Raw genomic sequence first — 16,183 nt, 5'->3', positions numbered from 1 at the left:
TAAAGAAAAGACGTTTTGCACATTATAAAAAACGATGCCTGTTCTAATGAATTAGGTACAGTTTAAGAGTCATAAGATCAAGATTCAGGAAAATAAAATGTTTTATTGAATAATGAGGGAGCAACATAATTTGTGTAAAAATAAATAATATTTATTTTTTATAAAATATATATTTTTTTAAACGGTGGTGAGGGGGACTTTTACGTTACACATGGGGTATGCTCCCTCACGTTGGGTAAAAGTCCCACAGGGGGTTTATAGTGATTTCTCGTAGATTCCGGGCCAAATGTAATAAGGCAAAAATTGTCAACATATGCAAATACTTTTGAGACAGCAAGATGCTTTTTTTGAGTGACATATTAATATATTGCTTATTTAAAATAACCAATATATTAATATATTAACAATCAGATTTGGCATTTCATAATATGTCAAGTATTCTTTAAACAAATTAATCTCCATTCTGATTGGATCAGTCAATGTGAGCCCACTTTGAAAAATTTTCATAAATGTATTATTTCATAAATGTATTGTTGATCTAAACAAATATTTGTTTAAGTTGGGATAGTAGCCCAAACTGCAGGCACCAGCTTTTTAGCTCGAGTCCTATCATCTTTCAAGACTTTTTACTGGATTCTCTGACACAGTTGGAATTGGTTCCTGATCTATATAACCCTATTCTCTATGAGTTTGCCTTTGATAATAGAGATGCTTCTTGATTTGGTTGGCTTGATTTTCACCCCTCAGACCATTGATGCTGTTTTGAAGCTTCTCGAAAAGGCATCTGGTGCAAGGTGCTGTTGTTGTCACAGTTGTTATGTTGTCCATGTAGGCCCTGATGGGTGGTAAACGGACTCCAGACTTCAACAGTTCGCCACCCACTACCAACATGGAGGCTCTCATTATCACTTTCATGGGTATGGTAAAGGCCAACAGGGAGATAGCACACCCTGCCATTATGCCAATCTCCAGGTGATGGCATGTGGTGGTAAAGACTGGTGTGGTGAGTCTTACCAAAAACTAGTTTACTGCAAGAGACACTAAAATAACATAAAGGATCATATTATTACTGCATAATTTTGACATCAAAGTTTTTTCCTCTGATCACAAAGGTATCCGACACATGAGCACTTTGACAATAATAAACACCAAAAAAAAATCTGATTTTTAAACCAAAATCACTGTATGGTTCAGAACTTACTGATCAGATGCAGACCACCTACCAATCTACAGACATAAGGATTCAAACATTGATTATTATAATAGGCCTTTTCCTTTGACTGATTTGTCTATGCCACACATACATTAATAGGTCAAAGCCGATTGGTAGTTGCCTATTAGTTGAGCATCTGAGGAAATGTACAGTAACATTTTCCACACATTGACCACACACACACCACAAATGCTCTTCAACAGTCAAAACTAGATGGGCAACAGAGCAACTTCATTTTCTTCCAGGAAATGGTGAACTGATATTTCAGAAGTTGGCAGAGGGATGGCTCTGTTACACTGCAAACAACAATTGCATTAATTATCATATAATACAGATAAAAACAGTGAAGAGAAGCCTTTGAGTGGTAATGATTAGAACCAAATATGGAACTGAATATATAAACTATATAATTTCACATTAGTTTAGACTTCCGACATTTTGACTCATGTTTCTGAACCACAGTTCACCCTCAGTGTGGCGGAGTTATCACATTTATGCACAGTAGAATAAAGAAGAATAGTCTCCTTTTGGTGTATCATTCAGACTACACTACCATCATTTCTTTATAGATTTGACAGTCTTCCAAAGTCAAGGACATGGAAAAGAGAAAGATAATTGTCAAGATTTGTAGAAAGGGCCGAGGGCTGAATAGCAGATCTCAAGCAAAATGTGTTTATTAGCAAAGCAAAAAGCCATTAACAAACAGAAAGGATACATGGGGGAGATTAAATGGGGGAGCAAACAAGGAGGGTAACTAGAGAAGACAGGTGGGGCAAATTAACTAATAACAAGGTAAACCATAGGCTCACACACAACATGTGTGACAGGATCCAGCCACAAAAAAAAAAAAAAGACCTGGATCCTGACAGATAGGGGTAATTACAGTTAAGATTCAACATTGAGTTATTCAGGATATTTACTGTTATTATACTGACTTTGGGAAAACTAAGCAAACTATTCAAATGTTTTCATGCAATACTGATCATTTATCGTTAAAAGGAATAATTGCCTGATGAGACTGACTTAAAGCAAATACAAATCTGAAGATAGAGATATGATTGCATAATTACACTTGGAAGAACAATGGAAATGTGGCATAGTGACACTGCTTTTTTTCTCTTATTTTAAGACAGGTGGCCTGCACACAGTGCCCTATGAATGCCAATAATCTAGTGAACACACAGAACATTGCATCTGCTGTAAATACAGTATTATTGTTCTTACTCTTTTTGGTAAAGTGTGTATGTGTGGTGGGGGGGGGGTTGGGTGGTTTACGAGGACATTTTTTTAGGTTATATACTTGTAATGGTATTATACTTTAAATGTGGTTTATGAGGACATTTATAGTATTCAAATCACTTAAAAAACATACAAACTAAGTTTTATATATATATATATATATAAAAATGCAGAAAGGTTTTGTGAGGGTTAGGTTTAGGGGATAAAATCTATAGATTGTACAGCATAAAAATCTTTATTTGTATGGAGAGTCCTCATAAGGATAGCCGCACCAACGGTGTGTGTGTGTGTGTGTGTGTGTGTGTTACATCTGGACTTTGAATCTGATCTTCTTCTGTAATAAGACTCTAGAGTCACATGAATCAAGAATGCCAGCAGTGTCAAAATACCTGTGCAAACCAAAGACATGTCAACTGGAATAAAAAAATTAAAAAAGTATCACGTAATAGGAAATGTTCTGCATTTACAAAACAAGTGTAATAATTCTAAATAAACAAACAAGCTACCAGAGCTTTTGACCAGGTGTGTGGAACCTTCCACACTTTCTTTGAGACTGAGGTTTCTGATTGTAACATCAAAGGAGTTTGCATTCACACTGTTCATCACCAAGTATATTCCAGCTGAGATGACCTGATCAATCGTAATAGTTTTAATCAGAACATGCTCCGAGGATGTACAGAGATGACGGCAAAGTACTTTTGTGTATATATGTGTTTATCTGGGAATGGACATTTGACATCACCCCTTTCTCCCTCTGTTCCCACAAAAAAATGTCCAGTCTTCACCAACACTCTGCTAAAAACTAGAGTTAAAAAACGTAATTACTTCATCAATCTATTAATCAAGAAATTTCACTCTTTACACAATCGATGCCTTTTCAGCAATATTCAGATAACTTTCAGACAACCTCTAATGAAACAGTTCTCACATTTCTTCTCACAGATTTACATTTACATTGAGGTTGAAAAGAAGCTGTGTTGTGTGGTGCTCAAATAATTCAGGCAAGTATTGATCAGAAATTTATTGATGTATTTCCTGTATTGTTAATATGTAATAACAATACAATAGACAATAAAAGATGAATGTTTATCTAATGAACAGGAAAACATGTTTAGAAAAATGCATTTACCTGGACAAAGACACAAAACCTTTAGATGGGTTTTCATTCCCTTCATTTTCACATCCAGGAAGCGACAGGAAATGTATATATACAGCATTCCACAATAATACATTCAGTAAGCAGTACAGTATGATGAACACTATTCACTCTAGTTGACTGAGAAAAAAGTGTTTATGATGCCCTATGAGAGACAGAGCGAGCGAGAGAGAGAGAGAGAGAAACTGTGTTCTTATGTAATGTTCATTATGTTCAAAAGATGCCCATCACAGCTTCAGTGTGTTGACTGATGGTTAACTGTCCATGGAATAATCACACTCAGCTGTAAAGTACACTGTGTCCCACATCAAATGTTTAGATGTTTAGTAGAGATAAGTTTAGTAGAGACATCAGGCTCACAAGAGCAACTATGGAATCTCAGGAGCCTGTGTTTGATAGAGAGCGATCTTCATGTTTCAGTGGTTCCTATGATGATAGGGTGAATGTGGATTGTGGGGAATCTGAAGGGATTAGCATGTACACCAAACAGATGCTATCTCAACCACTTTGGGATCTCAACCTGAGAGAGACATGTGAGGAAGTGTGTTAAGCATTTAAACACTTTAGAAAAAAGAAAAAATACATAAACCTACCATGCAAACACTGTTCCTTTAAAATGGAGTTTTCACATTTCATTCAATGACAGAGGAGCACTGATTGATTACCTCCATGATAACAGTTTTCATTTACTGTTTGTTTACTCTTTAAGAGGGTTATGTTTAATGAACTATCTGATACATGCATTATTTTGGCATCTATGGCTCCCTTTACACCTGGTATTGAGCTGCGGTCACACTAGACTTCGCACTCCATTTACTCCCATTCAAAGGCAGGTGACAGGAAACGCAGGCATCACAGTACACTGCGTATAAAAGTTTGAAGTACACTGCATACAGAAGTTCGAGTTTCGTGTGCTCTGATCTGTGAATTTGGATGATGAGAAGACGTTTGACCAATAGAAGATCAAAAAGTCACACAGTTGACATCTTAGCTCACTTCAAGAAAATATATATATATAAATATATATATATATATATATATATATATATATATATATATATACACACACACAAAGCTGCCTGTTTTTATTGTTGCAGCAATGTGAGTAGACAGTATATTTAAAATGTTTTATATAATATTATTTGTAATTTGTGATTTACTTACTAAAGCCAGAACCCCTCGAGCATGACACTTTTTTTCTAGTCCATTGCACTGTCCAAATAAATTTGCATGCTCAAAGCAAAGTGTAATCCCCTTTTAATGCTGCATACAGCATTCCTCCTGGACAGTTCGTACTTCAAAAGTTGGAAGTCGTAAATAAGATGTGATGTGCATTAAACTGATTTATTCACAAAGACCCATTTGACTATTTGTTATTTCTTTCTCTCTTTTTCAATAACTGTCAAAGACATGATGCTTTTTTCACACCAATGTAACAAAATGAAGAGCAAAGCCACGCATTAGGTGTGTTATTTATGCGTTATCTATCTATTTTATCATAATATCATAAAATATGGTTTTGTTGTACACGCCAGTTGCCTCATAAACCAGCTAAATTACTTTTTTTTTTGGAAAACTTTATTACTATTCTTCGTTAACAGTACAAAAATGCATACAAATTGAACTGCACAGTCAAAATTTGCTAACGTCATCAATCCGTCATTTATCAACACACCCACAAACTCAGAAAGTCGGGGCTCATAGAAAAGTCTGATTTTCCCTCTAGTAATTATGACTTTGTGGTGCATTCATGTGCACTTAACTTCATTCTGAAATGTCTTGAATGCAGCATAAGATACATTCTGGGTGATCTGTTTGAAATGGGACAGTGCTAAAGACAGGTGTAAACGGGGTCCAAAACGTTTTAACCACTGAATGTGGTTGAAAACACATGCATCCACATTGGGCTCATGGTATACCTCTTTTACCTTTTTGAGTGTGTTCATGCTGCAGTCTCTGATTGAGGCTAGGAGCTGATCTCTGGAATTCCCCTCTGTCTGTCGGACAGCTGTACTGCTGTCTTGCCTCCTCTGAGAGATAGGGGTCAGTGATTTCCTCAGGGCCTGAACAACTAAAGCTGGGCTGGGAGGGGGTGGAGGAGGAACTTGCCTACTTCCTGTTGCCCCCTCTTTCTTTCCTGTCACCATGGGGGGGAGGGTTCTAGGTGGTGTCTTGGTAGGAAGGGATTTGGGTGTTTCCTGAGCTAAGGTAAATTTGGAAATAGCTGCAAATTTACAGTCTTTCTTCCCAGTGTGAATGGATGATGTAGTCACTCTTGGAGTATTTGTGTCAGGTGAGCTCTTCTTATCTTCACTTAGGGGTTTGTGGGTAAAGTCCTGTCTGGCAAGGTTTTGTGCTTCTAGTCGTTGTTGCCGCTTTCTATCCATGTTTCGGCTCAAGATGTTCGTCATGGTCATCCTGGGCCCAGCCAGTTCAAAATGATATCCCAGCTTCAGTAGAGACGAGTTCTCACGCAAGACTTTGGCCATTTCCATTTCTGTCTTGCCTCCACAGATGTGTCTCTGGTTATGAAATCTCAGCTCCATAAGTGTACTGTTGTGCTGCAGAGAGTTGATGATGGCCAGGATGCCATTGCCCGTTAAATGGTTGGAGTCGAGGTTGATGGCAGTCAGGGTGGTGTTATTGCGTAGAGTTCCAGCGATGGCGAACGCGATATGATCGTTCGCTCTTGTGTTAGCGAGGGAGAAGGTTTTAACATGAGTGTTGCTACGGAGACCCTCTGCAAACTGTATCAGAGTGTCTGTCTTAATGGCATCTGAATTATTGACATTGACCTCTGTGAGTTCAGGGTCATCACTGCGAACTTGCTCTAGTAGGTCATCAAACATGCTAGAACCAGTGTCACTGTCCAAATCATCATCTACACTGTAAGACTCATCATCTTGAGTAACTAAATGATCATCCCCACCATCACAGTTCCCAGAGACATTATGTTTGGAATTGGTAGATATCTGCACCTCATTGTTTTTGGAACATTTAGCTTGTTCTTTTATTCGGTCTAGCACTTTTTCTTTCTTTTTCTCGGTTTCACTCTCTTTCTGAGTGCCAGTTAATTCCCTCTCTGAGGGATGTTTCTCATCCTCCTGTTCTTTCTCCCTCATTTTGCTTTTCTCCTCTTCATTTTGAATTTTGCTCCTCCTCCCCTCTGTTTCTCCATCTTTCAAGTAGACCCTTCCTCCTTCTCTGCTGTTCTTCTGTTTGTCCAGTGATTTAGTTCTGATTTCATCTTTTATCTTGATATCTGCCTTATTGTCTTTTATTTTGAGGTCCTCAGCTTCTTTATCTCCATGCAGTTTGGAAATGAACCCTTGTATTTTTGTGTTTTCACTCGCTTTTTTCTCCTCCTCTCTCTCTCTTTCTTTCTTATCCCCTTTCTTTTCTTTTAGTTTAGATATAAGCTCCAAAGTCTTGCTGCCTCCCCTTTCTTTTCTAGAAAGTTCCCTCTCTTTTAGTTCTTGTCCACTTTCTGTCTTACTAATGGCCCTCCCTCCTTCCTTCTCTTCAACCATCATCTTCTCTTTGTCTTTTTCTTCTTTATCAAGGAAATCTTTAGAGTCATCCTCTTTTTTTCTTGCTCTCTCCTCATCATCTTTTTCAGAAGGCTGTTCATTTTCAGCATTTCTGCTGTCATTGTCTTGAGGGTCGCCACTCTGTGACCTGGAGAACTCTCTGCTCCTCATCCTGCGGAGTCGATCTCTCCTCCTGCCCTCCCCTTTCACCTCTCCCTTCAGTGTTAAGCACAAAATAAATTATTGCAAGTTATGTTAAAATATCTGTTATTTAATATATATCACTTTTTACATCTTAATCACTGTATTTACTTCCTATAATACTTTACATTTTTGCTTTCATTTTGGTGTCTTTATCGATAAATATCAACATTAAAGACATGGGGACATCAAACAGAGGAAACAAACTGTATGTAGAAAGATTACAGGTAATGGTTGGACCCAGCTGGACCTTGTGAGTTATTTTTAGTGTCCATTAGGAAGGAATGAGTGTGCTCAGCAGATATGTGTGCTATTGTTTGAAGAAGTCTCAAAACTCTCAGATGTGCCCTTATAAGGCAGCGAAGGGAGGAATTCCATCTTCGACAGTTCCAAAGCATCTGACACTTTCCAAAGCTTCAATGAGGTCAGGCTTAAAGAAAACACTTTCGCAAATTGCTGGCTACTGCAAAATAAGATGAACATAAACTGTATTTACAGCTGCTTTATGGAATACATTTGTGGAAGTGACAGTTCGGTCAGTATTTTGAACACACTGCAGAAAGTTCACATCATCTGTGAAATAGCCAAAAACAATGTCACAAATTAGTTAATTTCACAATAGAATATCAGAAAGATACACTGATAATCTCTAGGCACTGAAATATTGAGGTTCTTCAAAATGCAGGATTAACAGACATTTAAAACAATTTGTTTAAGAACTCTCTGCTTTATGAGGAACTACTGTTCATAAATGTTGCTTAGTAACTTCTGAGAGGTCTCCACTAACAGTGTGTGTATGTATTCTGTTGCCTGCTGATCATATTTCAAAAAAACTCTTTAACGTCTCAGTGGAGTTTCGCTAAATCTAGTTTGTGGCCCCTTGAGTGTGTATTATATTACAAGTGCTTCATTGGCACCTGTTTAAACCTGTAAAACACAACTACTGCTCTCCAAAACACAAAGAACACCATCTCAGCAAAACCATACCATCTGTTCTGCAATTACTCACGTTTTCCTGCATACACTCAGCAAATCTAAATATTTTACTGAAATGAACACACAAGTGAATCCATTAAACATCTGTAATTTCAAGGGCTAGTTCAGCACAGTTAAATGAATAGTGTACCCAAAAATTTAAATTCTCATAATTTACTGATCATCATGCCATCCCAGATGATTATTTATTCTGCTGAACACAAATATTTTTTGTTCTTTTAGAAAAATATCTCAGTTCTGTAAGACTTCACAATGCAAATACATGGGTAGAAAAATATGAAGCTCCAACAAGCACATAAAGGCAGCATAACAGTAATCCATAAAACTCTTTATCTATAAATCTATTTATATCAAAAGCAATATGATAGGTGTGGGTGAGAATATCATCAATATTTAAGACCTTTTTACTATAGGGGGCCTGAGTAGCTCAGCAAGTTAAGATATTTACATTTATTAATTTGGCAGCTGGTTAAAGTGGCTCGGGACAGGGAAGTTTGGGGCCCCCTGCTGGAGCAGCTGCCCCCGCGACCCGACTTCGGATAAGCGGTAGAAGATGGATGGATGGATGGATATTTGGCAGATGCTTTTATCCAAAGCGACTTACAAAAGAGGAAAACATAAGCGAATCAATTAAGGACAGTGGAGACAGTGGTACGAAATGTGCCCTACTACAAAGTTTCACTAGCATCAGAATAGTATTCAAAACAGATTAAAGTGCAACAAAAATGTATTTATTTATTTTTTAGTGACTGGTTAAATGCTCATGGAAAAAACGTGTTTTAAGTCGTTTTTTTTATAACAGAGAGTGAGTCAGCTTCACGGATGGAGTTGGGAATGTCATTCCACCAACGTGGTATGATGAAGCTGAAAGTCTGTGAAAGTGTTTTGGTGAGTAGTCCAGTCTAGTTATGACAAGTGACTGAACAAGCAGTTGTGTGGCATGTTCAGAGAGGAAGGAGCTTATCTTCCTGATATTGTAGAGTGTAAATCTACATGATCTTGCATTCTTTGAGATGTGCTCTGTGAAATTTAGCTTGTTATTGATGGTTACCCTAAGATTTCTGACCATTTTGGAAAGCAACTGTAGTTGTACCCAGCTGCATGGTGATGTTGTGTTCAACAGCAGGGTTGGCTGGAAAGACAAGGACTACCACACCTGGAGTTGCAAGTTCGAATCCAGTACATGCTGAGTGACTCCAATCAGGCTTCCTAAGCAACCAGTTGGCCCGGTTGCTAGAGTGGGTAGAGTCACGTTGGGTTAACCTCCTTGTGGTCATCATAATGTGGTTCTTGCTCTCAGTTTGGCATGTGGTGAGTTGTGCATGGATGCCGTGGAGAATAGTGTGAAGCCTCCACATGCACTAGGTCTCCATGGTAACGCGCTCAACAAGCCACGTGATAAGATTGCGCACTTGGAATTAGGATTTCCAAATTGGGGAGAAGGAAAAAAAAAAACTTTTTACTATAAATCCTCCTCCAAGCCCAGTAGATGGCGATAAGCATGAAGAATGCAAATCGCCAAAAAAATAAAAGAAGAAAAATGTGAAAGTGAAAATGGAGATTGATAGTAATAAAGGACTTAAATATAGATCTGTTTCTCACCCACGCTTATATTGCTTCTGAAGATCTGGATTTTTAATCACTTGAGTCGTTTGGATTACTTTTACGATGCCTATATGGGCATTTTGGAGCGTCAACATTCTGTCCACCATTCACCTGCATTGTATGGACCAACAGAGATATTCTTCTAAAAATCTTTCTTTGTGTGCATCAGAAAAAAGTCATACACATCTTGGATGGCATGAGGGTGAATACAATTCCATTTTTGGGTGAACTATTCCTTTAACATTGAACTACAAGTAGCCCTCCCCATACAACCACTAAAAGACCAGAGCATTCTGTGTTTATACCAGAGTACAATAAACTTATCCATAATGTGGAAAGTGTATAAAGATCTTTGGCTGTATACAAAATGTTCACACTACAGAATGTTTACCCAAGAGATGTTTACGCTAGCTCCAAACAGTAGTAGAAGGTAAAATATTACATTTAGAGAAATAAACATGTTCTCTAATATATTTTTATTTATTTATATATTTATTTTAGATTTTTCTTGATGATAAAGCTTTGATGCATTCTGATATTTTGGGTATATTGTATTCATAAAGCACAAGCTTTAGTAAGGTGGCATTTGATGACTTAGTGTTCTGTAAATGTGAGGCACAGAAAACAGTCCAAGGCACTTCCAAAATCAGAAGTCATGCAACACATCACCACCAGTACTTTATGATGGTAGCATTATAGGGCATCTGTGGCCCATGTGTTTGCAGCAAAATGGGTGTTGATACATGATACCATGACAGCATGTCAGGCATGAAAACTTTACTGATTATAAAGGACCTTGATGCATCTAAATCAGCCATTCAACTAGGTGTCCTCAGATCTGTAAACATTTCACACTATTATCAGAACTTAAACAATTAGAAACAGAAACCATGGTAAAGATAGTTTGCTGTTTGAAATTCAGACTTCGATTGGCTATAAATCCGCTATGCGCTATCATAGACATGTAAATAAGGTTGCATGTGATTCTTCGTGATTTATGAATTCAGATGACATCATCCTCCACTCCGCAACAGGTTAAATTTTATGACTCTTCATTTTCCAATGCAAATATCTTCACAAATTGAACACCTAGAAGACTGAAACCACTCTCATCTTTACCAGTCTGATTTGTACATTTTTTCACAACAGTTTGTTTTCCTTTCAACTTTTTTCAAGTCCATGAGTCAGGATGGTGAAAATAAGCGCTCTTCACATTTAACGGCTATTTCCAGTAAACACGTAATCTGCGTTCATGCAAATTCACTTGTATTAGATAGTTTGATTTGTGAAACCTTTCACAATCACTTTTGGTCACATTTGATTGCGTCTTGCTCTACCCCATTGCCTTGTGTAATAATAACAACAATGTAGGCTGTGTCAGTGGATAAAGCCATCAAGGAAATCAGTTACTGAGCACCAAGACGGGTCACAGTATGCTTAAAAAGACCTTCATGATTTGTCAGTTCAGTTTTTGTAATTTAACCTGTTTTTGAGTTCTGGATTCAACAGTTTTCCTGAAAATTCAGTGTTATAGGCTTTCAGAGGTCACATTCTGTAAACACATGATTATTATAGCCTAATGGAAAACAATAGTTTTACACAAAACTGGATTTGTGAAAAATTTCAGAGATTGATTTGACTCAGTTTGATGGCTTTGGTTTGTTGTCGAAAATTTACATTTCGATATGGATGATATGTGAACTAGCTAGTCATTTTATTTAATCCTTGTGTAGTGTGCAGGTCATTTTTGACCCAAAATGGTTTCATTCATCTCAATGGGTCTAGGCTTGGTTACTACAATTTTCAAAAAAAAAGTTCAGCCCCGGTGAAAAAAAGTAACACTCAGGTTGTTCCCGGTCATTTTGACCCACCAGGAAATGAATGGGAAAGACTAAAACACAGAGCAATTATAACACTAAGCCTGTAACACTGGTTTCTCAAGATGATGACTTCTGTAACACTGATGACTCAAGAACTCAAAAAAGGTTTAAATGACAAAATATTATTTGCGAAAACAATTTTATAAACCAGAATGGTCAATTTAAGCCTAGTGTGACACATCTGGGTGCTCATTTTGTATAATATAATATGTTTATTGGTTTTATGGCTTAGAACATTATTATTTCACAATGCCAAGATGTAAGAGGCCATCAAACTGAGTAAATTCAGTCTGTGAATGTTTTCACAAATCCAGTTTTGTTTGAAACTAGTGTTTTTCTATAATTAATATCACGTGTTTGCAGAATGTGACATCTCTAAGTCTATAACACTGATTTTTCAGGTATAGCTACTGTTGACTTACAGAACTCAAAAAACAGTTAAATGAGAAATACTGAACTGTGGAAGAATTCACAAATCATGAAGGTCTTTTTAAGCATACTGTGACCCGTCTTGGTGCTCAGTTTTTAGAATTATAAGCCGATTTCCTTGATGGCTTTATCCACTGACACAGCCTACATTGTTGTTATTATTACACAAGGCAATGGGGTAGAGCAAGACGCAATCAAATGTGACCAAAAGTGATTGTGAAAGGTTTCACAAATCAAACTATCTAATACAAGTGAATTTGCATGAACGCAGATTACGTGTTTACTTATTTTCACCATCCTGACTCATGGACTTGAAAAGAGTTGAAAGGAAAACAAACTGCTGTGAAAAATGTACAAAGCAGACTGGTAAAGATGAGAGTGGTTTCAGTCTTCTAGGTGTTCAGTTTTGCTATTTGCATTGGAAAATGAAGAGTCATAAAATTTAACCTGTTGCGGAGCGGAGGATGATGTCATCTGAATTCATAAATCATGAAGAATCACATGCAACATTATTTACATGTCTATGATAACGCATAGCGGATTTATAGCCAATCGAAGCACAGGTTCATGTCTTCATTCCCCATCCAACTTTTGCCAATATTTGCAAAAACTAAAATATTACAAATAAAATATTCCTTTGGCCAAATTTAAATTGTGCAAATTTGTAAGTGTTAAGTTGAAAATTAAAAAAGAAATCAATCAATAAGGTTTATTGCGAATGGTAGTGTATTATGATTTATTACTATGAATTGCAGTGTGTATATGTCTCCAAGCATCACCTCTGCGCTGAGCTCTCTCCGGATCAGTCTTTTCGTCTCCCGCTCGCAGTAGTCGAGCATGGCCTCTCTGTCATACCCTTGGGACGGTAGTTTCTCCGTCTGGTTTCGCTGACGGAGTCCCACTGGTACATTCGGATCCGGATCGATGAAAACGAGCTCCCGCTCGAGCTCCTCCACCTCCTCCTGTGAGAGCGTCGCGAGCAGCACGTCCATGTCCGAGTCATCGCTCCCCTGCTGCTCCATGCGCGAGAAGTCATGTTGCCCGGACATTTTGGGGACTATTTAATGTTTCTTAGCCAAATATTACGTTTTATTTTGCAGGAATCCAGCGGACTCTGTTCAAAGTATATCCGTTCCCTTCACAAATGCTGCTAAATCCATGATGAACGGGCTGTAGAGGTTTTCGCGCTCTGAGCGCCTTTCATATGCTCCTCAATCTCGTGCGTCAAGACGCATTCCGCGCGATCCTTAACATCTGCGTGACTACTAAATAGATCTTATGCTTTTACGCCATATATGTTTTACAGTTAAAATATCTGTCGTTGCTACTACTGCTAGACGTTTACACAGACTTTTTTAGTTTTATACCTATGTAAGGTCTCCAAATAGGCCTTTGGGTTAAGCCAACTTTTCACACTTAAAGATTTGAAAAGAGACTAGCACTACGTTTAAAGGAAGAACAGGTGCCAACGGTATACAATGTGAATTACTGTATGCCTTTGTGAATTGCTAACCCATAAGTGTGTGAAACATGGAACAAGAGATAACCCAGGATCACACTAACCATAACCTTAACCCATTCATAACAGTACTTGTAATTTTTTTTCTCCCTTTGAGAAAAAGCATCTGCTTAGTGAATAAAATTAATTAAATAAATAAAAAACAGCATAAAAATCACCCTCCTTCCATTCCAGATGTGTAATATTTTCTTTCTTCTGCTGAACATAAATGAACATTTTAGAAGACATCTCAGCTCTGTAGGTGCATACTATGCAATTGAATGTTTGCCAAACTTTGAAGCTCCAAAATGCACTTAAATGCAACAAAAAAGTTATCCATATGACTCCAGTGGTTTAATACATAACTTCAGAAGCAATATGGTAGGTGTGCATGAGAAACCAATAAATATGTAAGTCAATTTTTACTATAAATCTCCACCTTTGGCGAGTTCCAACCAGTAGGTGGTAATATGCATGAAGAATGCAAATAAAAAGAATGTGAGAAAGTGGAGATTTATAGTAAAAAAGGACTTAAATATTTATGTTTTTCACCCACACCTACAGTTGAAGTCAGAAGTTTACATACAGCTTTGCCAAATACGTTTAAACTCAGTTTTTCACATTTAATCATAAACATTCCCTGTCTCGGGTCAATTAGGATAACTTTATTTTAAGAATGCGAGATGTCAGAATAATAGTATAAATAATTATTTATTTCAGCTTTTATTTCTTTCATCACATTCCCAGTGGGTCAGATGTTTACTTTGATAGTATTTGGTATCATTGCCTTTACATCTTTTACTAGGTTCAAACTTTTTGGGTTGCTTTCCACAAGCTTCTCACAAGAAGTTGCTGGAAGTTTGGCCCATTCCTCCAAACAGAACTGGTGTAACTGAGTCAGGCTTGCAGGCCTCCTTGCTCGCACATGCTTTTTCAGTTCTGCCCACAAATATTTTATCAGATTGAGGTCAGGGCTTTGTGATGGCAACTCCAATACCTTGACTTTGTTGTCCTTGAGCCATTTTTCCACAACTTTGGAGGTACCGTATGCTTGGGGTCATTGTCCATTTGGAAGATCCATTTAAGCTTTAACTTCCTGGCTGATGTCTTGAGATGCTGCTTCAATATATCCACATAATTTTTCTACCTCATGATGTCATCTATTTTGTGAAGCGCACCAGTCTCTCCTGCTGCTGCACAACATGATGCTGCCACCTCCATGCTTCACAGTTGGGATGGTGTTCTTAGTCTTGCAAGCCTCACCCTTTTCTTCCAAACATAACAATGGTCATTATGGCCAAACAGTTCAATTTGTTTCATCAGACCAGATTTCTCCAAAAAGTAAGATCTTTGTCCCCATGTGCACTTGCAAACTGTAGTCTGTCTTTTTTTGTGGCAGTTTTGGAGCATTGGCTATTTTCTTGCGGATCAGCTTTTCAGGTTATGCCTACATAGGACTCGTTTTACTGTGGATATAGATACATGTTTGCCTGTTTCCTCCAGCATCTTCACAAGGTCCTTTGCTGTTATTCTGGGATTGATTTGCACAACATACGTTCATCTCTAGGAGACAGAATGCATCTCATTCCTGAGCGGTATGATGGCTGCTTGGTCCCATGGTGTTTATACTTGCATACCATTGATTGTACAGATGAACATGGTAACTTCAGGCATTTGAAAATTACTCCTAAGGATGAACAAGTCTTGTGGAGGTCCACATTATTTAGATTTTCCCATGTCAAGCAAAGAGGCACTGAGTTTGAAGATAGGCCTTAAAATTCATCCACAGGTACACCTCCAACTGACTCCAATTGGTCCATCAGCAGCTAAAATAATTGCCAAAAGGCGTGACATATTTTTCTGGAATTTTCCAAGCTGCTTAAAGGCACAGTTAACTTAGTGTATGTAAACTTCTGACCCACTGTAATTGTGATCTAGTCCAGAAGACTATGTGAAACAATCTGTCCGTAAACAATTTTTGGAAAAATGACTGGTGTCATGCACAAAGTAAAACGACTTGCCAAAACTATAGTTTGCTAGTTTGAAATCTGTGGAGTGGTTCAATTTATTTTAATGACTTCAAACCTGAATGTATGTAAACTTCTGACTTCAACTGTATTATATTGCCTCATTTAACCACTGGAGTATTAATGGAAATATGGATTACTTTTATGCTGCCTTAATGTCCTTTTGGAGCTTCAAAGTTCTGGCCACCATTAACTTACATTGTGAGGCCAACAAATAAATTTTCTTCTAAAAATATTTGTTTGCATTAAGCAGAAGAAAGTCATACACATCTGGGATGTCATGAGGGTGAGTAAATGTAGAGAATTTTCATTTTTGGGTGAACTATACCTTTAAATATGATAAGCTTAATAGTGCCACTTAAAAGACATTAAAATCTGTCTGGTAGCATAGTGGTTCAAATTCAGTTCA

The 16,183-nt window shown here is 37.6% G+C and overlaps 1 protein-coding gene across 1 annotated transcript; it reads right to left on the bottom strand.

Moving 5' to 3' along the window:
* Positions 1–3,516: 3,516 nt before the first annotated feature.
* Positions 3,517–13,401, bottom strand: LOC127631093 (leiomodin-1). Its single transcript, XM_052109067.1, has 3 exons — positions 13,029–13,401; positions 5,537–7,354; positions 3,517–4,128 (listed from the first exon to the last, which is right to left on the bottom strand). Exons 1-3 carry the CDS (start codon positions 13,296–13,298, stop codon positions 4,102–4,104), a joined length of 2,115 nt encoding a protein of 704 aa, XP_051965027.1. The 5' UTR covers positions 13,299–13,401; the 3' UTR covers positions 3,517–4,101.
* Positions 13,402–16,183: the final 2,782 nt, after the last annotated feature.

The sequence above is a fragment of the Xyrauchen texanus genome, chromosome 37, assembly GCF_025860055.1.
Source record: "Xyrauchen texanus isolate HMW12.3.18 chromosome 37, RBS_HiC_50CHRs, whole genome shotgun sequence".
In the NCBI taxonomy this organism is placed as follows: domain Eukaryota; kingdom Metazoa; phylum Chordata; class Actinopteri; order Cypriniformes; family Catostomidae; genus Xyrauchen; species Xyrauchen texanus.
The sequence above is the reverse complement of the archived record's forward strand: the minus strand, read 5'-3'. Positions and strand labels throughout refer to the sequence as shown.